This window comes from Candida orthopsilosis, assembly GCF_000315875.1.
Source record: "Candida orthopsilosis Co 90-125, chromosome 3 draft sequence".
Taxonomy (NCBI): Eukaryota; Fungi; Ascomycota; class Pichiomycetes; order Serinales; family Debaryomycetaceae; genus Lodderomyces; species Lodderomyces orthopsilosis.
The window spans coordinates 1516961-1542355 of record NC_018296.1 but is presented as its reverse complement, the minus strand read 5'-3'; the positions used below and the strand labels follow the sequence as shown (position 1 = coordinate 1542355).

Genomic DNA, 25395 nt, shown 5'->3' with positions numbered 1-25395 from the left:
CAATTGATCAAATTCAAATTGGGGAAAAGTTGCAAAAATCGAATTGCGAGTGGCAATTTTGATTTTTTGTTTTTTCTTCTTTTGGGTGGAGGATTGTTTGTCACAAGAGAGAGAGAGGGAGAGAGAGGAGACAATAAAAACAGGAGAAATTAATGAATTAGTCTAGAGATTTAAAAGGCTGGTATATTAAAGCCAATCTTAGCTTCTCGACATGGGGTAGCATTGGTCATTCAATGATAGCTCCTATATGTCTCTTTTTGTTGAGTATCTCCTCTTTTATCCTCTCTTTTGTATGATGTAATCGACTGAAAAATACTGCATATAAACTTGCCATTGCGGCGTGTATAATATTTTTATATTAATTTCTTTTTGTGGACAGAACAAAAAATTTATTTTAAATTTTTCAATTTCAACCTCTTCACGTTTTCTTTACAATTCTTCTTCCTTTATTCATTCTTCTTTTGAATACCCTTATATTTTATACACATATATTTTCTCATCACATAGAAAGAGATGTCTGTATCAGCTTCAAAAGCCAAGAGAGAGCAAAAACGTTTGGAAAGAGAGGCAAAGAAAGCAGCCGAAGGTAAAAGTCTTAAGAAGACCAAGAGACAAGCAGAAAAGGATGCAGCAGAGGATGATGTAGCCGATGCCAGTGAAGAAGTTGCTAAATTGAAATTGCAAACAGATGAACACGGATTATCAGATAGAGTCACCACTGGTGTTTTGGACTCATTGAAAACTTCAAGAGATATTAAATTGTCATCGGTATCTCTTTTGTTCCATGGTAAAGTTTTGATTCAAGATTCCACCTTGGAATTGAACTACGGTCGTAGATACGGTTTATTGGGTGAAAACGGATGTGGTAAATCCACTTTGTTAAAGTCCATTGCAGCAAGAGAATTTCCAATTCCAGAACATATTGATATTTACTTGTTGAATGAGCCAGCAGAACCAACCGACTTTTCTGCATTGGAATATGTTGTTAGGGAAGCCGAACACGAATTAAAGAGATTAGAAGACTTGGTTGAAGACTTGATTATTAAGGAGGGTCCGGAATGTCCTGCTTTGGAAGGTATATACGAAAAGATTGATGAAATGGATCCATCAACTTTCGAATCCAGAGCCGCTATCATCTTAACCGGTTTGGGTTTCAATGCCGTCACCATCAAAAAGAGAACAAGAGATATGTCTGGTGGATGGAGAATGCGTGTTGCCTTGGCCAAAGCTTTGTTCGTCAAACCTACTCTTTTGCTATTGGATGACCCAACTGCCCATTTGGATTTGGCCGCTTGTGTTTGGTTGGAAGAATATATGAAGAGATTTGACAGGACTCTTATATTGGTGTCCCATTCTCAAGATTTCCTTAATGGGGTTTGTACCAACATGATTGATATGAGAATGAAACAATTGCAACTCTATGGTGGTAACTACGACTCATATGTTAAAACAAGATCTGAATTGGAAACTAACCAAATGAAACAATACAATAAACAACAAGAAGAAATTGCTCATATAAAGAAATTTATCGCGTCAGCTGGTACTTATGCTAATTTGGTTAGGCAAGCTAAATCAAGACAAAAGATTTTGGACAAGATGGAAGCTGATGGATTGATCCAACCAGTCGTTCCTGACAAAGTTTTCACTTTCAGATTCCCTGATGTTGAAAAATTGCCACCTCCAGTGTTGGCTTTCGATGACATGTCATTTTCCTATTCTGGTAAAGATGAAGACAACCTTTACGAACATTTGGATATTGGTATTGATATGGATTCAAGAGTTGCCCTTGTTGGACCAAACGGTGTTGGTAAATCAACTTTACTCAACTTGTTTCAAGGAAAGTTGACCCCACAAAAGGGAAGAGTCATCAAGCACACACATATTAAATTGGGAGTTTACTCACAACATTCAGCCGATCAATTGGACTTGACCAAAACTCCATTAGAATTTGTACGTGATAAATTTGCTTCAATTTCACAAGATTACCAATATTGGAGAGGACAATTAGGTCGTTATGGTTTGAGTGGTGAATCTCAAACTGCACAAATGGCAACTTTATCCGAAGGACAAAGATCGCGTGTCGTTTTCGCCTTATTGGCTTTAGAAGCACCAAACTTGATTTTATTGGATGAACCTACCAATGGTTTGGATTTATCTACTATTGATTCGTTGGCTGACGCAATCAACGCCTTCAATGGTGGTGTTGTTGTTGTGTCACATGATTTCAGATTGCTCGACAAGGTTGCTAAAGACATTTTCGTCATTGAAAATAAAACAGCTACAAGATGGGACGGTTCAATCTTGGACTATAAGAAATCATTGGCTGATAAGGTTGTTCTTTAAGTTATATTGTATTTATTCAATTGAAAAAAGGTGTAAATTTATAGATTAATTAAATGAATGTCGAAAATAAAAAAAGAGAGGGTTCATGCATAAATCAATGATAGATTGTGCTGCTCTCACACTTTTTAGGTGTTGACTTCCTCGAAGGATCAAAAAAAGTAATCTGGACGAGATAAGAATCGAACTCATGACCTTTCCCATGCTAAGGGAACGCGCTACCAACTACGCCACACGCCCTGATTTATGAATTTAAAGTCAAGTTGCAAAATGATAAGCGGTTAAATTTAGTCGCTTTTTGTAGAAGTTAGTATTGCATCTAATGGCTTTATCTTTTTTTTTTTGAGCAGTTAAACCTGTAATAAATACCTTTCATTTACTTGAGAATGAAGTGCAAAATACTTGGAGGTATAGTAAAGATTTTTCCAAGGGAAAGTGATGACTTTATCTCACATTTGAATTTTATCGTTTTATTTGTCTTGGAATTTTGGCAAATTTAAAGAGTATTTTCGTCTTGAAAAATTTATCATTATTCTGTTCCAAATATATCACCTTCATAGGGGAACTTTGAGTAATTGAAATCTTCCAGATAGGTAAAAATTTCCTCACATCTTTGAAACTAAGCCAATTATTACAACAAATTTTTAAATGTGAAAGCTTTGTTGGTCTTGTCTCGCAGACCTTTTTTGACCGTTGATTTTCCCTATGCCATCAAAGAAACGGAATTGCTTTAATATCAATTCAAGCCGCATGTCATTGTCTACATTTTTTATTACTCAGTGAAGAGCTCCTCACTATGCAACACAACCATAATTTATTTAGAGACTTATTCATCTGTAAGCTGAACTCTACTTGAAATTGGTAACTAACATGTCTTGTGAGGTCTGCCACACCACTGACCCACCGACACCCCAGTATAATTGTAGCCAACAGGAGAGGCATTGCATAAGCTGATATACTCATAAAAAGTGTTTGAATGATCTAGCGATTATCCAAAATGGGAAGGATATCTAAATTTGGTTTTTAGGTTTTAAGGTTTTTCTTGAGACGCATTATTCTATCAGTTGACAAACAACCTCTTTAACCAAACATGGGGTAGTTGTTTGATGTGTGGTCTAAATCCTCGCTTATGTGAAACTACATACCGGCAGCAAGGCCAATACCTTTTTTAAATAGAATGAGAATAAAGAAATGATGTGAATTGCCACTCAATCCATGACGTTCATGACTTGTAGGGCAACTAACTCTAGCTTCCAATCACTTCATTAAAGCCGTCTGCTAAGACCAGTAACTCCTAAGTGAAAGCTCATCAATGAAGCGCTCTCACATTTAGATTTAGCAACTTTTTGATGGGGTTATGAAGTACTTGTTGTTTTTGTATTCCATTTTTTCGGCATTTCGCTGCTTCGGGTAGAAAGTCAATTTTCCTGCAATGCACAATGTTTTCTTTTTTTCTTTTTTTCTTTCAAATACCGAAGGCAAAAAAATTCACACAAGAAACATACTTTATACAACAAAGCTGTCTCCTCATTTTCCGTTTTTATATACCCCGCTCAGAATCAGCCACTATTGTCTGTTGTGGAAGAGGGTGGGGGCTTTACTAAAACATACGCAAACCCCGAATAAGATGGCTTTAAAACTATCCAAAAGGAATGACAATATTTGGAAACTTCCCATAGCAAAAGACATTTCATTAATGCAAAAATGAAACAAACGTTTGATATTTGTATATATTAAATAATTGACCGGGAATTCATTTTTCTCGGCCCATTTTTCTATTCAATTGCTTTTAACGCACACGACCAAAAAAATACTCTTAGGTGAAACAATCAAAGCAAATTACAAATGGGTAGCCGGAAAAGGGCACAAATTTAAAATTATGGAACCTACTGCAAACCGAAAGTGGTGGGGCTAAAAGCTTGATTCATTTAAGCCCATTTCCTCTTCATTAGCCTAATTCGAAGTCGTAGGGAATATGAAAAAGGTTTTTTCTTGCCTTTAACGCTCACACAAGGTAGAAGCTGTATTAGCGGTCCCAATTTCTCAAAACCGTATCATTTGTAATTCGGCATTTGCCTTTGAAATCTTGCTCGACAAAAGTTAGCATTTATTCTTTTATTATTGTTTGCTTAAAAGAGTAATAACTCACAAACTGCAAAGAAAATATTTGTTCAAAGCCCCGTAAATTATTTAATGAAGTAATTCACGTTTGTGTAATTTATACCGGCATATGACCTTTTTTAATTGCCAAAAACAATAAGATATAGAAAAATAACTTATAATGATTTGCAGGAGTGAATTCACTTAATTAATTTATTATTTCAGTTGCCGTAATAGGTATCTATTGCTATTATTATTACCCCCCCCCAAAGGGCATATACCACATATTTACTTCCTCTATTTAGTAACTAAATTGATCTGGAGTTAATAAGCCTTGTTTAAGATTCAGTTGTACTTTTGTAGTCTTCACGGATACGATGAATGGGATATATAGAGGGGTATATATATCACTCAAGACGCTAGCCATGTAACAGCTCTAGTACGCAGACCCTTTTGACGAAGTGACTACTTACTTGATACCCCATATACTCTATATACCCCATATACCCAACATCTCTTACGAGAGGAACCACACCGCCTTACAGTCGTTTTATTAGACCGCGTCTTACCACATCTATCCAAAATGCCTAGGAATCAAAAGGAGTCGAAAGATAATCAACATTATCCACACCATATTCAGGCCCCAAATGCCATACCTGTACGGGATTCCCAAAGACAGCAAGATGGCTTTCAACACACAAACCAGTACTATGGCAACACACATTTAGCCAACACTGACCTATACTCAACATTAGATTCAGGTTCTGAGACTACATTCACCTACATTGATCAACAACAAACATTACCAAGATATACGCAACAAATGGAAACGATCTCTGCCAACTCGTCATACGAGAAGAATCCAAATTCAAGAATTTCCCACAACTCAATAACTTCGACAAGTTCTTTAGAATCGCAGCCACAACTTCATAATGAAAAGAGGTTATTCTCATGGCTTTTTTCCAAAAAGGTCCCGCTGATACCTGCTGAAGAGGAGAGGAAAGAATATCCATGGCAAAAGACAAATTTCATTAAGCGTATGGGATTTTGGTGGTTATGGCCGGTATTGAAGAAGGGATACAAACGTACGTTACACCCGGATGATTTATTTGTCTTGACTCCCGAGTTAAAAGTTGAGTACATGTACGAGCAGTGGGAGAAACATATGAACAAGATAGTAGGGGGGATTGAGGAGTCAAAGCCTTGGCCAAGATACGCAATACCATTGGCATTGTTTCTTACTTTTAAATGGCAATACACATTCTCATGTATCTGCCTAGCATTGGCATTCGTTTGCATTGCTACATCGCCATTGGTAACGCGACAATTGATTGATTTCGTCGAATACAAGTATTTTGGAGTCTACACAACTTATAACAGAGGTATTGGACTTACATTTGGGGCTGTTATTCTTATATTTGTCAATGGCTTGCTACTTAATCATTTTTTCCATAATTCAATGATTTGTGGTGCACAAGCTAAAGCTATATTGACCAAGGCATTATTAAAAAAGCTGTTTAATTTGAATGCAAAATCAAGATATTTATTTCCTGCTGGACGGGTAACGAGTTTGATGAGTACGGATTTGTCAAGAATTGACTTAGCCATTGGTTTTCAGCCTTTAGTATTGTGCTTCCCCATCCCAATGATTATTGCAGTGATCATATTGATCATAAACATTGGTGTCTCAGCATTGACGGGTATCGGGTTGTTTATTGTTTCACTTGTGATTTGTATATTGTTGATTCAAAAATTGTACACAACCAGAGAGAAAGTCGTCAAGTATACAGATGAGCGTGTTTCATTAATGAGAGAGATTTTGAACAATCTCAAAGTTATCAAGTTCTATGCCTGGGAAATGGCCTATAAAGCATCGATATTGAAAATCAGACATAAGGAGATGAAGTACTTGTTCACAATTAAGGTTTTGCGTAACTTTATCACAGCGTATGCCGTAACAATGCCGGTGTTGACATCCATGCTTTCATTCATCACCTTGTGGGCAACAGACCACATGCAAAGCCCTGGTAAAGTTTTTAGTTCATTGTCATTGTATGCGATTTTAGCACAAGCTATCATGTTGTTGCCTATTGCTTTGTCGACAGGAGCTGATGCATTGATTGGTTTTCAAAGATGTAATGACTATTTATCAGCTGAGGAGTTTACCGAGGAGGTTAATAATAGAATGCTATCCTACGAAGACAAATTTTACACAGGTGAGGTTAATGATGTTGCTATTCAGGTGAAACATGCAAATTTCACCTGGGAGAGTCATGAGGACGATTTGGACATGGAACTTTGGAAGGATCATCCAAGGGGCAAGGAAAAAGGTGACAATGAGAGCGATGTTGGTTCATTGGACACATATGCATCCAATCACAAGTTTAAAGGATTGGCCAACGTGAACCTAACTATTAAGAATGAAGAATTTGTTATTATAACAGGTGTAATTGGATCAGGTAAGACATCGTTGTTGAATGCCCTCGCTGGTTTCATGAAAATCTCAAATGGATCAATTATTCGTAACAAGGAAGTTTTGCTTTGCTCAACTACGTGGATACAAAATGCCACAGTCAGAGAAAACATCCTCTTCGGTAAACCATTTGACGCGCAGAGATACAGGCAAGTGTTGTTTGCATGTGCATTGGAAGATGATATGGCCATTTTACCTGCTGGAGACAAAACCGAAATTGGCGAACGTGGAATCACATTATCAGGTGGTCAAAAGGCAAGAATCAACTTGGCTCGTGCTTGCTATGCTGACGCTGACGTCCTCTTATTCGATGACGTCATTTCTGCCGTTGATGCAAAAGTTGCTAGACACATTGTTGTACATTTATTTCGCGGTTTGTTACGAGACAAAACCATTGTTTTGGCTACTCATCAGTTGGGAATCTTGGAATTTGCCGACAAGGTGGTATTTGTGGACGATGGTTCAGTATATTCCGGCACACTCGATCAATTGGTTGCCAAGCGTGAAAGTTTTCGAAGATTGGTTGAGCATGGGAGGGAGTCAAATGAATCTGATGAGGAAGATTTTGCGAATTCAGATTACGATGCGAGCTCAAGTAGTCAGAAATTGACTAACGATGAAGATAATGATCTCACCGGTAGAACCACAACCGATGAAGAACGTGCAACCAACGCCATTTCTTGGTCCATTTACAAAAAGTACATTGACTTGGGATCTGGTATTTTTGGTAAGTTTGCTGCTCCTATATTCATTATTCTTGTTTCCATCGCCACATTTTGCCAAGTTTTTACCAATACATGGCTCTCATTTTGGGTAGAGAAGAAATTCAAAGACCGCGGTGATCATTTTTACGTTGCCATTTATGTCATGTTTGCATTCTTGACAGTTATATTCACCGGTATAGAATTTAGCATGTTGGCTTACATGCAAGATTGTTCAGCTAACAAGCTTAATTTGAGAGCTGTTGAAAAGATTTTGCACGCCCCAATGTCGTTTATGGATACGACACCCTTAGGAAGGATTTTGAATAGATTTACCAAAGATACTGATTCATTGGATAATGAAATTGGTGAGCAGATGAGATTATTTGTGTTTCCCATGGCATTGATAATTGGAATTATCGTTTTATGTACATGCTATTTGCCCTATTTCGCTGTCGCTATCCCCTTTTTGGGGTTTGCATTTGTATTTTTGGCAAATTTTTATCAAGGTTCATCAAGAGAAATCAAGAGATTGGAAGCAACTCAAAGATCATTGGTTTACAACAATTTCAACGAAACTTTGACAGGTATGTCAACCATCAAATCCTTCAAAGCAGAAGATGACTTTATAAGGAAGAATGATTATTTTATCAACAGAATGAATGAAGCTTACTACTTGTCCATTGCCACGCAACGTTGGTTATGTGTTCACTTAGATATCATTACATCATCCGTTGCATTAATTGTTTGTATGCTTTGCATTACAGGGCAGTTCAACATCAGTGCTTCATCTACAGGGTTGTTGTTGAATTACGTTTTGCAATTGGTCGGGGTGTTGTCCTTGACTATCAGATCAATGACACAAGTGGAAAATGAAATGAATTCAGTTGAAAGATTACATGAATATGCTTATAGGTTACCCCAAGAGGCGGCATACACCAAGGAAATTCAGCCTCCAAAAGAATGGCCACCTTCAGGTTATGTTACTTTTAAAGACGTGACGCTTCGTTACAGACCAAATCTACCACCAGTTTTGCAGCACTTGGATGTGAACTTTTATCCAGGTGAGAAGGTTGGTATTTGTGGAAGAACTGGGGCAGGAAAATCGTCAATTATGTCAGCATTATACAGGCTAATTGAGCTAGAGGATGGGAAAATTGAAATTGATGGATTGGATATCTCAACTATGGGATTGTACGATTTGCGGTCAAAATTGTCTATCATTCCTCAGGACCCAGTACTCTTTCAAGGTACAATTAGGAGAAATTTGGACCCATTCAATGAACACGAAGATTACAGGTTATGGAAAGCATTGTGTACTGCCGGATTAATCTCAGAGGATCAAATTAAACAAGTTGCTTCTATGAAGTATTCACCATCTGAAGGAATTGGGTACAATTCACTTCACAAGTTCCACCTCGACCGAATTGTTGATGATGACGGGGCAAATTTTTCTCTCGGCGAAAAGCAATTGATCGCGTTGGCTCGTGCATTGGTGCGCGACACCAAGATCCTCATTCTAGACGAGGCAACAAGTTCAGTTGATTTCGCTACTGATTCAAAGATACAAGACACCATAAGTTCTGAGTTTAGACATTGTACCGTGTTGTGTATTGCTCACAGACTCAAAACAATCTTGAATTATGATAGGGTACTTGTGATGGACAAAGGTGCAATTGTGGAAAAGGGTGATCCATGGAAATTATACCACGATAGAGGTGTATTCAGGTCTATGTGTGATAAGGCCAACATCAATGAGAATGATTTTTAGTGGGAAATATATAGGTAGACGCTAATGATTTACGATGAAGCTTGTAGATATATATCTATTTCCTTTTTCGCAGGTATCGGATTCTTGACAACTTTTTATTCCACAAAGCAAACATACAAAAAGAAATAATGGAGTCATTGTTATTACTTCTTGAATCATCTGGCACACACTGCCATGCAAAACAAAAAAACTGTCAAAAGTTAACGGAAGAAATCGGAAATAAGGTACTAAAATATAACGCTGCCGTCAGTGCGGTAAGCTTAGTTTGCCCAAAATGTAGAAGTAGAGCAGCAGGATGCGAGACGTTTGCCAGCCGTTGAGTCATTCACAATCGATTGATAGGCTGTATTTGGACGATGTAACATTGACTCACTACGACCCTAGAAGTAAGCTCTTGCTTAGCATCCTCTGAATAGAGTTTACAATGATAACAGTCTACTAGTCATAAGTTTTTCTGATACACGTTACAGCTGTCTATGGTGCCAGATGTGCACTTTAGAGTTTCAAGTACGGTGTGTTGTATTTAATACGTTGTGCATAATATTTCTGTGTTGTTCCATAAAAAATTTTTTTTAGCCAATAAAAGTTTTGCAGTTTGAAATAAACAAATTGTAAGTCACTCACAAGTTTACGCTGTCTCTCTTTGAAAAATCATATAAAAGCAAACATTTGGCTTTTTAAAGAATTTTCAACATTTTTATTACCAGTTTTTCGGATCTTTTTAAAAGACATTTTTTTAATTAAATTCCAACTAAACATCTTTCATACTACAATCAACAATGCCAGCTCCATTTGAAAAAGGTTCTGAAAAGAAGGGTGCCACTTTGTTCAAAACCAGATGCTTACAATGTCACACTGTTGAAAAAGGTGGTCCAAACAAGGTTGGTCCAAACTTGCACGGTGTTTTCGGTAGAAAATCAGGTCAAGCTGAAGGTTACAGCTATACCGATGCTAACAAGAAGAAGGGTGTCACTTGGAGTGAACAAACCATGTCTGACTACTTGGAAAATCCAAAGAAATATATCCCAGGTACCAAGATGGCTTTCGGTGGTTTGAAGAAACCAAAGGACAGAAACGATTTGATCACTTACTTGCACAAAGCTACTTCCGAATAAGCGTGAGGGTAGTTGTTTGTCGCTAATTACGCTGAATTTTTCATACTATTTTTGTTTCTTCCATGAAATTAGAGATTGTCTATTTACGGACTTTTGAATGTATTTATTGACCCCCTATTTCCCATCCCATTGATAGAATTTTTAAAGATTAATAATTTGTTGCAAGATTGTGCTTGAAAAGAATCATTTGCCACTGATTTCAATCTATTTTTGTTCACTGTATATAATTCCATATAATAAAAGAATCCAGGATTTTCGTTCATGTTGAATGGGTTGTAGTAGGAAATAGGTGGGTTTTCCACATTCTGGTGTCATTACCTCATCTCAGTGTCTTTCTCTGTCTCGCGGCCACTGATCAAATTGACGCGGAAAATGTATAATTGATTTTTTTTTTTGTCAACGGAATCTATTCCAATCTAATCCTAACCAAGAAGTAATGAATAGCAATACCAAAATCCCAGTTGAGGTCAACCCAGACGAGGATACTGAATGGAATGATATTCTCCGTGATTACGGGATTATTCCCGAAAAGCCACCTTCGCCATCTGCTCAATTGGAGGAGGCATTAGAGGAAGCGGTTAGGAAACAACATGAAAATAGACTAGAGAATAAAGACATAGATGAACTAGATGCACTTGAGGACGAAGAAGATGAAGAGTTTCTCAATTTTTACAAAAAAAAGAGAATGAATGAAATAAAGAAGTTGTCGGAGAAAAAGAAATACGGACTGGTATTGCCAATTAGTAAAAATGAATATGAGGGTGAGATTACAAAGGCACCTAAGAGAACCACTGTCTTGGTTCATTTATCCCTCCAATCAAGTTTACAAAGTAGACTATTGGGGTCATTGCTATCTGAGTTAGCTAGAAAATTTCCAGAGTTGAAAATTTGTGATATACCCGCACAGAGGTGCATTGAAAATTACCCCGAGTCTAATTGTCCTACACTTATCATATACAGAGATGGGAATGTATTAAAACAATACATCACGTTGACTCAATTGGGAGGGAATGCTACGACTTTGAAGGATATAGAAAAGGTTTTGATTGACCTTCATGTTTTGGATGATAGTGATAAGAGACTTGTAATCAACGACGAGGAAGACGAATCTCAACAAGAGAGGAAATTACACTTTGCAAAGAAGTCAATTAGGAATGAACGCAACGACGACGAAGAAGAGGATGACGACTTTTACGATTGAGATTATGCGACACCACTTTTTGTTTACGACAAATAATTCTTTATTTTTACATAACAATTTACAATACACATTTTTGCAACACATTTATGCATTTGATAAAGTACACCAAGTGGTTGATCACAACTTAATCTTCGATATGATGACTTCTATCGTGAAAGGACAAGTTGATGACGTAATCATTGAAGCTGGAACTGCAGGGAGTTGTAAGTCACCAAAGTCCAGTTCAAAATCCTTCAATTTAAGAAGCGGAGATGATTTATCAGCAAGGTTAACCTCAATTAGTTTGGAACAGGGTTTAGATGACCATGAAACTGAGAAAAGCATAGTCAATGTGAAAAGCAGTGTGTTTGAAAAAACTGTGCTTCATGCACATACTGAAGGTGTTACTATTTCCAGTGTCAAGGGTAGTATGAAAAATACAGAGAATAACAAACTAGACAACCCAACAGAATTGGGCCTTCCCAGAAAGGAAAATGAGTCAGCTTTTTTGAGTATCCAACCTTCGTCGCCTTCAGAGTTGCCAGTCTCCCCACCACCCTATAAATGCTACACTGCCCATTTCAAGGATGCTCAGTCTCTTAAGTGCAAGCAAGGAGGGTCCGTAAGTATTGTTACAAGAGTAGATGAAAACAGGTTCAATCCAGTTAGCAAAACTTTGAGTATGAAAACAAATGTGAGACAATTCAAGTTATCCAGCAACACAGCTCCACATTGTTACTCACCGTTGTTGGTTCCTAGTCCTATTGGAGATGATCCCGAAAAGGTCCAAGTTAGTTTCTGGGTAAGTAGCGACTATGAACAGTTTTTTGGCATCAAAAATTTCAAGAGAGAGATTGAACTAGCAAAGGCAATGAGATTTGACGATGACAAAATTCCAGACTTGAACGGAGAACATGAGATTTACATCAACACGAGAATCATTAATCCTGACAAAATTTTCGATGCTTATTTGAAAAATGCCTCAAATAAAAAAGATCTATATATTGACTTGATATTGAATAATAGCGGGTGTAATATCTTGCTTCAGTTAATGAAGTATTTCAAGAATAATGATTCAAAATTGGAATCACTCATTGATTCAGTCTATATGAGAGTTCTGGCGTCTTATGTGGATCAGATCAGGGTTTTGTTCAATTTACTTGTCGAAAATGATTCGTTTTACCAAAAGATCAAATCATTGGGATTATTTGTTGGATTGCACCAGTATGGGAATGGCTATGTCTTTGGACCAGTGGTCGACTTGTCAATCAAGCTACCACTGATGTTGGAAAAATTAGTCATTGCAAACGGTTTAAATTTAGCTGATTTTGCTCTTTTACCACTGACTATTCGAGAAATAGGATTGCATAATGTTGGTGGATTAAACTTTAGCAAGTTCAATCTAAACCGATATCTTAAACACTTGAGTATTAGTGGTGATGCACCTTTTCATACTAGTTCTGAAAAATACCCCAAAGGCTTTTTAGAGTTAGAAAAATTGAGACTAGACTCATCTGTCATGGCAAATTGTAATTTCAAAAAGTTCACACATTTATCCACGTTGAGTTTGCTGAATTTGACTTTTGCACAAACAAAGGTACTTACTTTCCCCGTTTTACTTCGCAAATTAGAATTAGTGGATTGTTGCATCAGCTCCCAGGTTTCGAGCTTTCCCGATACTTTAAGAATTTTGAATGTGATAAATGGTAAATGGAGTTCCAAGACTTGTATTTTGAATCGATTGCAAAGATTCAAGGTTGAGAACTGCGAGGTGAAGGATTTGCATGAAAAAATTGAGAGCTGCAAATCCTTACTCAAGTTGGAAGTTACCAATTGTCCCATCGAAATCAACAAGTTCAAGTTTCCCCATGCTTTGAAGGTACTCAAATTGATTGCGGTTCCATTGAGGGGTATTAAGATTTTTGCTTTTCCTCCTCTGTTGGAAATTGTCAACTTGGAAGCAAATGATTTTGATATGATTTTGCCTAGTTCGAATTTGAAAGCAATTCGAATTGCATCAAACGAAATATCTGGGGAAATTAAACTACAAGATGTCCCAGCACAAGACGTTATTCTATCAGACAACGCAAAGCTTGAAAGTATTACATTAAACCCCAGGACCAATTATCTCAATCTTTCCAACACTTCTGTTGTTTCTGTAGTTGGTCATGGGTTAACAAAGCTAATTCTCGACGGGTGTGGTGATTTTAAATGGCAAGAGTTTAAAATCCCTCCACAACTAGTGCAATTGAGCATGAAGGAGTGCGGACTTGATGAATTTTACAGTAAGGAGATGAATAGAAGTTTGAAAATCATTAATCTTTCCAAGAATAAATTAACAAAAGTGGATTTGCGGAACTTTGCAGAACTACACGACATTGACGTGTCACACAATAATCTTTCAAAGTTAAAGGCTGAAGATTTCCCATTATCGACAACTTCGATCAATGCAAAGAATAATGTGATAACCGAAGTGGGTCTATTCATTTTGACAAAGTTGGAATGGTTGGAAATCAGTGAAAATGAACTTATGCAGATTTCAGAGCTTGGTCTTCCTGACGAATTACAGACCTTGATTGCGAATGACAACGAATTTAAGGAAATCTCGTCAGAGGCATTTCAATTGCCATCAAATTTGTGTCACTTGGAGTTGAATAGATGCAAAATCACCAAATTTGATCTTTCGTTTCCCTCGAAGCTAATGTCGTGTAGCTTGATTGAAAACCAACTTCAAGCACAAAAGTTTTCCATATCATTCAATTCTGCACCCTCAAAATTGAAATTTTTGGATTTGAGTAGTAATTACTTCAAGTCTTTTGACTTTGGGATGATTTCTGGTGATGGGATTGAGCTATCAGAAATTAATTTTGCTAACAACATGTTTGAAGTGGTGCCAAAAATTCCTGCTAATATCTTGTCGGTTATTTTATTCAAGACTTGATAATATTTGCTAAGTAAGTATATAGGAGAAATTACAACGTCCAATACATTTCTATCGTAGAATTTTGCATTGGTTGCAAAACAATGGCTGATTAAATAGAAAAGAGTTCAATTCTACTGGAGTAGATGGAGTGGAGACGTATTGGCACTTATGTTGACCATCCTTTTCAAAAACCACCAAAAACAAACAGGAAACCAGGCCAACCCAATTTTCCAATTGTCACAGTACCCGAACGAGAGAGCAATAGTTAATTCGATTTTTTCGTAGTCTGTGGATTAAGTGTTGCAAAGGCGAAGAAAAAAAAAAGAAACCCAGATCAAGTCGAGATAATCGGTTAGTCTTGATTAAGGTACCAATAATCGAAATAAAATCAACCAATTTTTCAGATACTTACCACCACATAAATTTCCATTCATTTTGCATTTTTCACGGTCTATCCGCACCTTCGCCGACTCATATCAACTCTTCTGCATTGTTTTTCCAGTTTATTTTTTTGCATTTACATTACGAATAATGTCATCACGAAATACGTCCCCTAAACCTCAAAATACCGAATCTTCAAATGATGTGCATATAAAAAGAGAACTTCACAATGACTCACTTGGACTATCAAATGGAATTAAAGAGGAAAATTTCACACTGAAGCAGCTTCCCTATTTTCAACCAGATAACTTCGAGTCGATTAAATCATGCATACATTTGGATCAAGTCTTGGACTCACGCGCAAAAAACACAGTATTCGACACATATCGACAAGCAGTAATGATATCCCAGCCCATAGATGAATCACTAATATACAAGTCCAAAAAGGATGGTAAAGTAATCAGTCAAGATGAAATTCTTGCCAAAAAATTATCGAGTTTGAAATGTACCAATTGTGAAGTATCTGACTTTGATCAAGTTATGATATGTTTACAGTGCCCCAATGTTGGATGCGCAGAGCATTCACAATTGCATTATAAAGGCACTCTGCATATGTTTGCCATTGACCTGAGTTTGGGTTTGTTGTATTGCTTTAAATGTAATGAGTACATCAATCATCCGGAGCTAGAAAAGTTGAGACTAGAGGTAATGGGGATTGCCGATGTTGCTATTGATAACCAAGAGGCTATAAATGCAAATTACACAAGCCCCAACAAACTTGCCGCTCAAGGTCTCAAAGGGTTTGTAAATTTGGGAGCGACATGTTTCATGAGTTCCACCTTGCAAACCCTTGTACATAATCCAATCATCAAAAGTCAGTTCTTCAACAACGACTTACATTATTTCAATTGCAAATATCTTCATGATCAGGATGTGAATGGCAATATTGGTGAACAAAATGCATGTATAACATGCAGTATCGACTTGATTTTCAAAGAACTATTTACGCTGAAATCGAATGAAGGTTTTGGAATAACCAACTTATTGACAACTGCATGGTACAAACAAAAGTCCTTGGCTGGATTCCAAGAGCAAGATGCTCATGAGTTTTGGCAATTTGTCTTGAATGAATTCCATCAAGATCACATGAGGATCCAAACACAATTGGATGCCATACCAAAAGAAGAAACATGTACATGTATAACCCATTCCACATTTTCATTTGAGTTGCAAAGTTGTGTTAAGTGCAAGTCATGCGAAGCTGTCACTGAAACTGTTGATCCAATGATTGATTTATCGTTGGAAATCAACCATCTAAAAAAGCAACAAAATGTCGATTTATACGACTGCTTAGATTTATTTACCCTGGAAGAGAAACTAGATGCCATGATATCCTGCAAGCAATGCTCTACGAGGTCGCAAGCTACAAAGACTTTAAAATTGAAGAGTATACCACCAGTGTTGTCAATTCAACTAAAAAGATTCAACCACAACATATTGAATGATACTTCATCAAAAGTGGAAACTCCAGTCAAGGTACCACTTTATTTGAATATTGCGCCATATAGCGTAAATCAAGGTTCCGCAAAAGATATTGTGTATGAGCTATTTTCGGTCATTTGTCATATTGGTTCGGTAAACACAGGTCATTACGTTGTATTCACTAAGAATGCTCTGGGACAATGGCTCAAATTCGATGATAGTGTTGTTTCCATTGTTGAGCAGAAAGAGGTGGTTAATTCCAATGCATATTTGTTATATTATATAATTCACAATATATAAGTTAATAATCTACTGAAACGGAACATAGATTGGGTTTATAGGCGTTTGGAGTTCATCTCTCGTGAGGCGTGACAGAGCACTTGTTTAATTTGCCAAAAATACCTCCCGTTTATCACTGACTTTGCCAGATATGTACACTGATGTTAGAAAAAGGCTCACCAAACATAATTGAAGAAACTTTTCGATCATCAAAACCTAAAGTAGGAAGCAGTTTGCAGTTACACCACACACAAGACCCGTAATTTAAATTACACAAAAACAATGAGTTCTGGGACCGTTTTGGGAAGTTGTAATTTTTGTTCCTGTGAAAAATTGGCGCGTGAATAGAGAAAGTAAAAGTCTTAATATACTTTTAGTCACAAGACCTACATCCACCATGCGTGTAGGACTCTGCCACCAATACCCAGAGAAGACTTCAATTGTTCCAAATATACTTTGAGGGCTGTGATATTCCACGATTCCGATTTGAGTTAAATTCACTTCACTCCTTTAGATCAAGTTCAACTATTGTTTTCGCTCCATTGTTACCGATTGTTCTGACCTGAATTTCTGAGCAATATGATGAGAAATTCTGTGCGTAGCAATGCTGCACAGTTTTATTGTTCCTGAATGTGATGTTTTTTTCTTTCATCAGGCATTTAAATTATTTCCAAATTAAGTGCCTGAAATCGCATCGGTGTATTGTTTATTAAACTAAAACAAAAAGACCCTGCATTGTTCTGATCTAGGAGTTTGCACAGAAATTATACACAAAAGGAGCAATATACTTATTTATCCCTTTCGAGTTGCTTAAATTTCAAGCTACTTTTGTCTGCATAGGTATTATATCCTTAAATTGAGAGGCACAAATGGAACGAGGAAGTAATGTGTGGTTCAATCGGATTTAGATCTCGAATTGTTTCCTACTCAAACAACTAGACAAGACGCAAATGCTTGCAAACAATAAAAGCATTCCACAACATGATGTCACAATAGCAATGAAAGTTTAGCTGAAGGCACAGAAGGTAAACGTGTAAGTGCTATTTAAATACCTCTTCCTTGACTTCAATAATAAGCAGGTGCATGTTTTTCAGGCTGTTTACCTACTGCGATAACTGAATGTACTTTTTGTCTATATTTGTGGCTCTAAACACAGCCTTTTGTTTCCCGTTACAAAGTCGTGCCAATTCATTCAACGCCGGGGCCGCTTATAAGTCCGTGCTCAACTCGACATGGGATTTATTTTGGAATGGAGAACATCAGGCGTTCAACTTGAATGATCCTTCTTGTACATCCAACTTTAGCTTGCCTGCAGTTTGGGATATCGCAGTTGTCGCAAAGGCGTTTATTGACTCAGGCGATATAACCGCGTCGCAAAAGATATTATCTGAATTGTATTCGTACCAAGGTTCCAGTGGATGGTTCAATGCTCTTCCGAATCAGACAGAAGCATTTACTGATGATAATGCACAAATTGTGTGGGCTTTACTAGCAGCTTATGACTTGACAAAAGATGAGAAACATTTGAAAACTGCAGAACAATTGGTAAAGTTGATACAAGGACAATGGTCAAACATAGGAGGAATAATCTGGCAGACAGGAGAAGCATACGTGGCATCGATCTCAACTACAGAGGCTGCATTGGCCGCCGTTCGTCTATACAAATACAACCACGATGAATCTTTACTTGATTTTGCTCAACAGTGTCTTAATTGGATGGAAGAAAAGCTTAAAGATCCACTGGATGGATTTTACTACGACGGTACAAATAGAAACAATGGTGATGTTAACAAGGGAAAATTGTCATACACTGTGGGTACAGCTATTTCCTCGTACACATACTTGTACTCATTTACGAAGAACGAGACGTTTCTTAACATTGCTAATCAAAGGGCCACAGCTGTTTTTGGCACCAATACGTCGAATGTGTTAATGAATGCTAGCGGTGGTTGGAACAATGGGCTAAAATATGTTCATTTATTATTTGTGGGAATTGCAGACTTGATTGAAATAGGTGGCCAGTCACAATATACTGAAAAACTAATAGATCAAGGTAAGATGGTTTACGAATTTGATCAATTAAGCGATGGGGTTTATGTTGATTTTGAGAGTGATGCATCATTAGCTGACCATTACACACAGCTTACAGGAAGACCCAGTGGATACACTTTCAATGCTAACAATTACTGCAATGCCAGTGAATCTTCACCAAAAAGGTCTGTTTTGACTCAAGGGTCAGCAGCGCAAGTGTTTTACCAAGTGGGTCGGATAAACTCGTAGGATAGTGGTGATACATCGGAGAATATATACTTTAACATGCCACTTGCAGGATCGAATGTAGTCAATTTTACCAACAGAGAGGCATGATTAGAAGTTTCTCAACCTCCTTTTCTAAGGATGTAAAGCAATTGTTGGTCCTCATTAATAATGTCAAAAGTGTAATCCTCAAAAAGTCGCGCTTTCTAAAACTGTGGCGCGTGTGTAATCTTCGGTAAAACACCCCTGTCGCTTTATTAAACACTTCGTTATAGAATTCTTCTATAACTATAAATCTCTTTTTTAGTACGATTGTGTTGGCTCTTTAAATTTCCCGTATATCATGTCGTAACTTGGGAGCACACACAATTGGGTGCAACATTTTGTTAGTTTTGTGTCACCAAGAGTCGTGGGACCTAGTCCTATTTCGAAAATTGATAACCAAGTATAGCCGACATTATAGCAACATCGCCAAATTGTGAATGCGTTTTTATGGTTTATAGCCAGTATTTACGCGGCGGTTTATTACAGAATATTGACATTGTTTGCCATACTAGTATCTAGATCTATCAGAGCATGCTTTATTTCAAAATTCCACAATTGAGAGCAATAATAGCGAGGTCGTGGACATGTGTCAAAGTTATGAAGAAGTGACGTAGGGAAGCAAAAAGACCTTAAATCAACGACGTCTGACAATTGGTCGTCCAATGCATGGTCACAAGTACTGGCGTCAGCAAGTGTCCAAATCCACATGTATACACAGCCTCGGTGCTATAGGTCCCATGGAGGTTTTTCTGTGTAAGGATTGTAGGTGATTCACGTGTAGATTAAAACAATAAAAAAATCAATAGAGGGTGAGAGATCATACATTTTTCTTTTTTTGTAAATTACAAACAAATCCCAATTTATCCTACGATTCAATTGGACATTGAAGGTTTAATTATTGTATTCAACGAGTAATTGAACGTAATCAAATACCATCAACCTATAGAACTCACACAGAGAACATTTCCCCAGCTTATCTTGCATAACATCTTTCACCGCGGGCAAATTTAGTTTATTTGTTAGGGGTAAAATTAACTTTGACGTCATCCAAGAGCAAAAAACAAGCTCAATTGATACTATCTAAGAATCAATCAAAGAGGAGCTTCCATTTTGACCTTTTGCCACCACTAGTGTAAATACTATACATTGAAAGCATTCCCAAGACAGAGTTCTCAGCATCAGCACGTTTCATACTTTGGTACCCACGATGGCGGTGAATCAAGACACAAATTCCAAAAAAAGAGCATTCAACGAAGAAAAGGTATACCCAGAAGGCCCTGTTGATAGTAATAGTATTGACAAGTTAGCGGAGCAAGTGCAACCCCACTCCAGAAATCAAAAACCAGGATTCGATGACGATGACGTCAACGATCTTGAAATGGTATCCAGCCCTGAGATAGCTGATATTAATGCAGAAGATGATGACAATGATAATGATGACGATGACGAAGATGATGAAGAGATCATTGAACAAGACGTTATTGGCGAATTGGGTGATAACGTTCAGATAGTGGATGATGATGGCAACATTGTGGTTGATGATGCCAACGCCGATTTAGTCAGTCAAGACCAGATAGATAATATACCAACAACGACGAACTTGCGTGGTCAACAACAAAATGGGCTACAGAAGACGTATCCATTGGCCAATGATTATGACGCTTTAGCAACAAAGTTGATGAAGCCGATTGAGGATTACCCAGTTGAAGACTCGGCTCATTATGTGTGGGAAATAAAGGATTGGACCCTGCTTCTGAAACAGGACAAAGTCAGGTCCCCAACATTCAAGTGTGGCAAATTTGAGTGGAATATTTTACTTTTTCCAAAAGGTAATGGAAATCACAATTTCATCTCAATTTATATAGAACCACATCCACCTATAGATGAGGCTACAGGTAACCCATTGGATGAGAATTGGTATGTATGTGCCCAATTTGGACTTGATTTATGGAATCCCAGTCATCCGGATGCTCATTTCCCAAACCAAAGCTCACACAGGTTCAGCAAAAGTGATACGGACTGGGGATTCAGCTCATTGATTGAATTGAGATCCTTAATGTCAAACAAGAATGTCAAAAGCCAGCCATCACAGTACCCCATTTTGGAGAATAATCAATTGAACATTACTGCTTTTGTTAGGGTTATTGACGACTCCTCAACAGGAACATTGTGGAACTCATTAGTCAATTACGACTCCAAAACTAATGCAGGATATGTTGGGTTGACAAACCAAGGAGCCACTTGTTACCTCAATTCTCTATTGCAGAGTTATTTCACGACAAAGATATTCAGAAAATTAGTCTACCAAATCCCTACGAACTTGAAAAAAAACGCAGCAGTTGCATATGCATTGCAGCGTATTTTTTATCAGTTGTCAAAGTCGGATGATCCTGTGGCTACTCTGGACTTAACCAAGTCTTTTGGTTGGGACTCTTCAGATGCATTTACACAGCATGACGTGCAAGAATTGAATCGTATTTTAATGGACAAGTTGGAAACTGCAATGAAAGGAACTGATATAGAAAATGGGTTAAATGACATTTTTGTTGGAAAAATGAAGTCGTACATCAAGTGTGTGAATGTTCCTTATGAATCATCACGAGTTGAGGATTTTTGGGATATCCAATTGAATGTCAAGGGTTGTCAAAATTTAGAGCAATCTTTTAGGAATTACATCGAAATAGAGATGTTAGACGGAGAGAATAAATACCAAGCTGGTGATGAATATGGGTATCAAGATGCCAAAAAGGGGGTTGTATTTGAATCTTTCCCACAAGTTTTGCACTTACAATTGAAGAGATTTGAGTACGACTTTATGGTCGACGACTTGGTTAAAATAGATGACTTTTATGAATTTCCTGACAAAATTGATTTGAAACCATACTTGGATGAGGATTTGCCGGCTGACGTCAAGAACCAAAACTGGAATTACAAGTTGCATGGTGTGTTGGTTCACCAAGGAACAATTTCTAATGGTCACTATTATGCCATGATAAAGCCCAATGCTAAAGACGATACGTGGTTGAGATTTGATGATGACAGAGTATGGAAAGTATCCAAGTCACAGGTATTCAAGGAGAATTTTGGCGCTACTGAATTAAGCAGAGAACAGTTGGCCGCCATGTCAAGATTGGAGCAACAAGAACACTTGATCCGAAGAGTTACGTCAGCTTATATGTTAGTGTATTATCGCGAATCTGAATTGGAAAATATCTTGCCTTCAGACGAAGAGGCGATAAATGCAGTAATATCCCCAGACATTGCCAATCAGATCCAAAGGGAATGGGAAGAGAGGTTGAAGTTAGAGAAGGAAAGACAAGAGGCGTTATATTATACCACAGCCAAAGCCATAACTATTGACACAATCCATAGTCACACCGGATTTGATCTAGCTTTGGATCCAACTGTTGAGACATATTACGATGAGAGTCTAACAGGAACAGATTCTGATCCCCAACTGTTTAAAATTCGCAAGGATAGCCCATTTACAGAACTTGTTGACCAAATAGGCGAGCTGTTGGGCTACGAAGACAAGAGTCTATTCAGATTGGGTGTTGTGTGTCATAGAAACAATCATACCAATAGATTAGATGAGCTCGTGGATGAAAAGTTGAAGGATTTGACTGTTCTCAATTTCTACACCAAAGTCTTTAATAGAAAGTATGATCAAATGGTGTTTTATGTGGAAGAGCTCAACAAGGATATCAACAATATAAACAAGTTGACAGATGTTGAAAAAAGGATTGACCCGGCAGATTTCAAATTTGATGAAACTTTTGCAAAGATGAAATCTGTTGGTCATGAAGTTACTAAAGACATGAACTTTCTCGACACTGAAAGGCATTCTGGCTACATTACAATTTTTATCAAATACTTTGATCCTATCTCTCAAGAAGTGAGGACTTTATCACATATTACAGTACACACTAGTGATTCACTCAAGTCGCTTGTTGAGCCAATTAAAAATTTGCTAGGATTCAAAGAAGATGTCGATCTTGACTTATATGAGGAATTGACACCGCATAAATGCGAAAAGCTTGAAATCGATAAGGTATTTGAGCAACAGGAGTTGAGTACTGGTGATATCATTGTAGCGCAAGTAACAAATTTAAGTGAATTAGCTGGTGAGAGACGTTTTAAGCATGTTAAAGATTATTACAAGTTTCTTGCTACCCGTGTGCACGTGAGGGTGAAACCATTCAATGCTAATGAATCTGATGAGGATTCTGATTACGTCGATGAAGAAGGACAGGATGAGAATGGGAATGGTGAACTAAATGAAAACAGAGAGCGGAAAGATTTGAATGGACAATACAATGACGAAACGACAATAAAGGAAATTGAAGAGGTTAAGAAATTGAGCAGAAGCTTTGATTTGTGGATCTCAACCACCTATAGCTATCAAGATTTAGCCGAAGTCATCGCTGGAGTCATCAAATGTGATCCAGAATACTTGAAACTATTTGTCATCGGTAATCAAGGTACACGATACCCCTTAAAAACAAGTCACTTTTTGTCACAAGTTTTCCCTCGAAATGCTTCAGTTAGTCAACTTTTTGATATTGAGTATGAGGTTTTGAACATCAAAATGAAAGAGTATGAAAACTTGAAACCGTTCAAGGTGTTTTGGCTTAGTAATTTGTTACAGTATCAGGAGTTTGAGTTGTTGGTACCCAAGCGCGGTACGGTGCAGGATCTTATCAACAAGTTATTACATAAGGTGGATGTTCCTGAAAAGGATTTGAAACACCTCTTGTGTTGGTCTGGATCAAACCACAAATTTTCAGAAATTCTCAGACTTGAAGCACCAGTGCTGCAAATGAACCCAGAAGATGAGATATATTGTGGTGTATTTCCGGCAGAGGCTGAAGTATTGGCTGATCATGATATAATCAAGAGAAATTCTGAAGAAACTATTGATCCCGAGGAGATTGAAGATGAGGTGATTAGAAATGAGTTTATTAAAGCTCGCGATGCATCAAACAATGTCAATCTCATTCCAGCTTTCCATTTCCATAAACAAAGCACCAATTATCATGGTATACCATTCTTTGTTATTCTTTTTCCTGATGAATCATGGAGCGATACAAAGGAGAGATTGAGGAGAAAATTGGGTTTGGGTCAACAAGCATTTGATAAGATTAAGTTTGCATTAGCAGATGCCAATGACAAGGGACTGTATATTGATGAAACTGACCCAGGGTTAATATTGTTTGATAAAATTGCCAACGGAAGAGCCAATTTAGCCCTTGATCATATTGATCGTAACCCTAAACGTCAAAATCCTTATGAGAAGGGTATTTCAATAAGATGAAGGAACCCCATACTGATGATTCAGCTACGTACTCACGGTTTTTTTTAAATACAGTTTGTTTTGATATCTCTACATAATACTTCTAAAAGTTCAACTCTGACTACGTTGTTTCCGTCTTTTCAATTCTCGTTCTCGAATATCCGTCGAACTTATCTTACCTTTCCATTTATTTTCTGCATTAGATTCAGTATCACCAATCACCTTAATTGCCGTCAAATCCAACTCTTTAAAGCCATGTTCACGTCTATATTTATTAACAAATTCACCACCTGATAAAGTTTCGTGACTAATGACCAATCCATCAATAGCTTCAATGTATCCTGTTGGACCACAAATATCATTAATTTGATAAATTTCATAATGAACAATTTCATCCATAATCAAATCGAGAAATTGAACCACGGAATTTTGTCGTTGATTGAACAGTTCAAGAACTTCACTAAATTTCTTATTTTTCAAGAGTTCCAGACCCGTGACTCCGATAATCATTCGTTTCGAAGTGAGGAAATATGCCATTGATAAGAGAATCTTGTGTCCATCATGTAAATGATCAAATGTACCACCAACGGCCGTAGTTTGAAACTGCTTCATGACCTTGTTGCATTTGGAAGGGTGGTTTGATGCGTCAAGTTTGATATCAATAGATGTATGAGCAAGAGGTATGTTTTGGAAAATCTGTTGTTCTTGATGGGCGATAAACGCATGATTCCAATTCAATGATAATTTAAGCAATTTGGAATGGGAAATATTGAATATAATGTTTATTGAGAATGTATAATCAAACAATGGCAACCCGTCAATGGAAGTTCTAACGAGATTGTAGTAGTAGTATAGGATCTCATTCAAATGGGTGACATTGGTAATCTCTGTTCGAATAACAATATCCAATCTGTCAACACCGTTGACTATTGACAATACTTTTTCAATGAGTAAAGAATAATCTTTCTCTATGGGGTTATCTATGAATATTACTGGATTAGACATTGCTGGGATGAACTTTGTACTGTAGTTTATTAGGTTTTATATACAAGGGTT

At 37.3% G+C, this 25395-nt stretch overlaps 9 protein-coding genes and 1 non-coding gene across 10 annotated transcripts; 8 read left to right on the top strand and 2 right to left on the bottom strand. All coding sequences in view use genetic code 12, as the record gives it.

The window, feature by feature from the left end:
• Window positions 1-513: 513 nt before the first annotated feature.
• On the top strand, window positions 514-2343 carry CORT_0C06870 (Kre30 protein; the record flags this gene model as incomplete). The annotated part of the gene is made up of 1 exon (XM_003868915.1): window positions 514-2343. One exon carries the CDS (start codon window positions 514-516, stop codon window positions 2341-2343), a length of 1830 nt encoding a protein of 609 aa, XP_003868963.1.
• A 164-nt stretch (window positions 2344-2507) lies between these two features.
• Window positions 2508-2580, bottom strand: CORT_0_Ala(AGC)_51. Its single transcript has one exon. It is a non-coding gene (tRNA).
• Window positions 2581-5023: 2443 nt separating this feature from the next.
• Window positions 5024-9385, top strand: CORT_0C06860 (hypothetical protein; the record flags this gene model as incomplete). The annotated part of the gene is made up of 1 exon (XM_003868914.1): window positions 5024-9385. One exon carries the CDS (start codon window positions 5024-5026, stop codon window positions 9383-9385), a length of 4362 nt encoding a protein of 1453 aa, XP_003868962.1.
• Window positions 9386-10164: 779 nt separating this feature from the next.
• CORT_0C06850 (Cyc1 cytochrome c) lies at window positions 10165-10500 on the top strand (the record flags this gene model as incomplete). Its single annotated transcript, XM_003868913.1, has 1 exon — window positions 10165-10500. The coding sequence occupies one exon, from the start codon at window positions 10165-10167 to the stop codon at window positions 10498-10500; it is 336 nt and encodes a 111-aa protein (XP_003868961.1).
• A 436-nt stretch (window positions 10501-10936) lies between these two features.
• Window positions 10937-11701, top strand: CORT_0C06840 (Plp2 protein; the record flags this gene model as incomplete). Its single annotated transcript, XM_003868912.1, has 1 exon — window positions 10937-11701. The coding sequence occupies one exon, from the start codon at window positions 10937-10939 to the stop codon at window positions 11699-11701; it is 765 nt and encodes a 254-aa protein (XP_003868960.1).
• Window positions 11702-11837: 136 nt separating this feature from the next.
• On the top strand, window positions 11838-14621 carry CORT_0C06830 (hypothetical protein; the record flags this gene model as incomplete). Its single annotated transcript, XM_003868911.1, has 1 exon — window positions 11838-14621. One exon carries the CDS (start codon window positions 11838-11840, stop codon window positions 14619-14621), a length of 2784 nt encoding a protein of 927 aa, XP_003868959.1.
• A 513-nt stretch (window positions 14622-15134) lies between these two features.
• Window positions 15135-16766, top strand: CORT_0C06820 (Ubp8 protein; the record flags this gene model as incomplete). Its single annotated transcript, XM_003868910.1, has 1 exon — window positions 15135-16766. One exon carries the CDS (start codon window positions 15135-15137, stop codon window positions 16764-16766), a length of 1632 nt encoding a protein of 543 aa, XP_003868958.1.
• Window positions 16767-17864: 1098 nt separating this feature from the next.
• Window positions 17865-19025, top strand: CORT_0C06810 (secreted protein; the record flags this gene model as incomplete). The annotated part of the gene is made up of 1 exon (XM_003868909.1): window positions 17865-19025. The coding sequence occupies one exon, from the start codon at window positions 17865-17867 to the stop codon at window positions 19023-19025; it is 1161 nt and encodes a 386-aa protein (XP_003868957.1).
• Window positions 19026-20253: 1228 nt separating this feature from the next.
• CORT_0C06800 (hypothetical protein) lies at window positions 20254-24360 on the top strand (the record flags this gene model as incomplete). The annotated part of the gene is made up of 1 exon (XM_003868908.1): window positions 20254-24360. The coding sequence occupies one exon, from the start codon at window positions 20254-20256 to the stop codon at window positions 24358-24360; it is 4107 nt and encodes a 1368-aa protein (XP_003868956.1).
• A 90-nt stretch (window positions 24361-24450) lies between these two features.
• Window positions 24451-25344, bottom strand: CORT_0C06790 (Cab4 protein; the record flags this gene model as incomplete). Its single annotated transcript, XM_003868907.1, has 1 exon — window positions 24451-25344. One exon carries the CDS (start codon window positions 25342-25344, stop codon window positions 24451-24453), a length of 894 nt encoding a protein of 297 aa, XP_003868955.1.
• Between the last annotated feature and the right edge of the window lie 51 nt (window positions 25345-25395).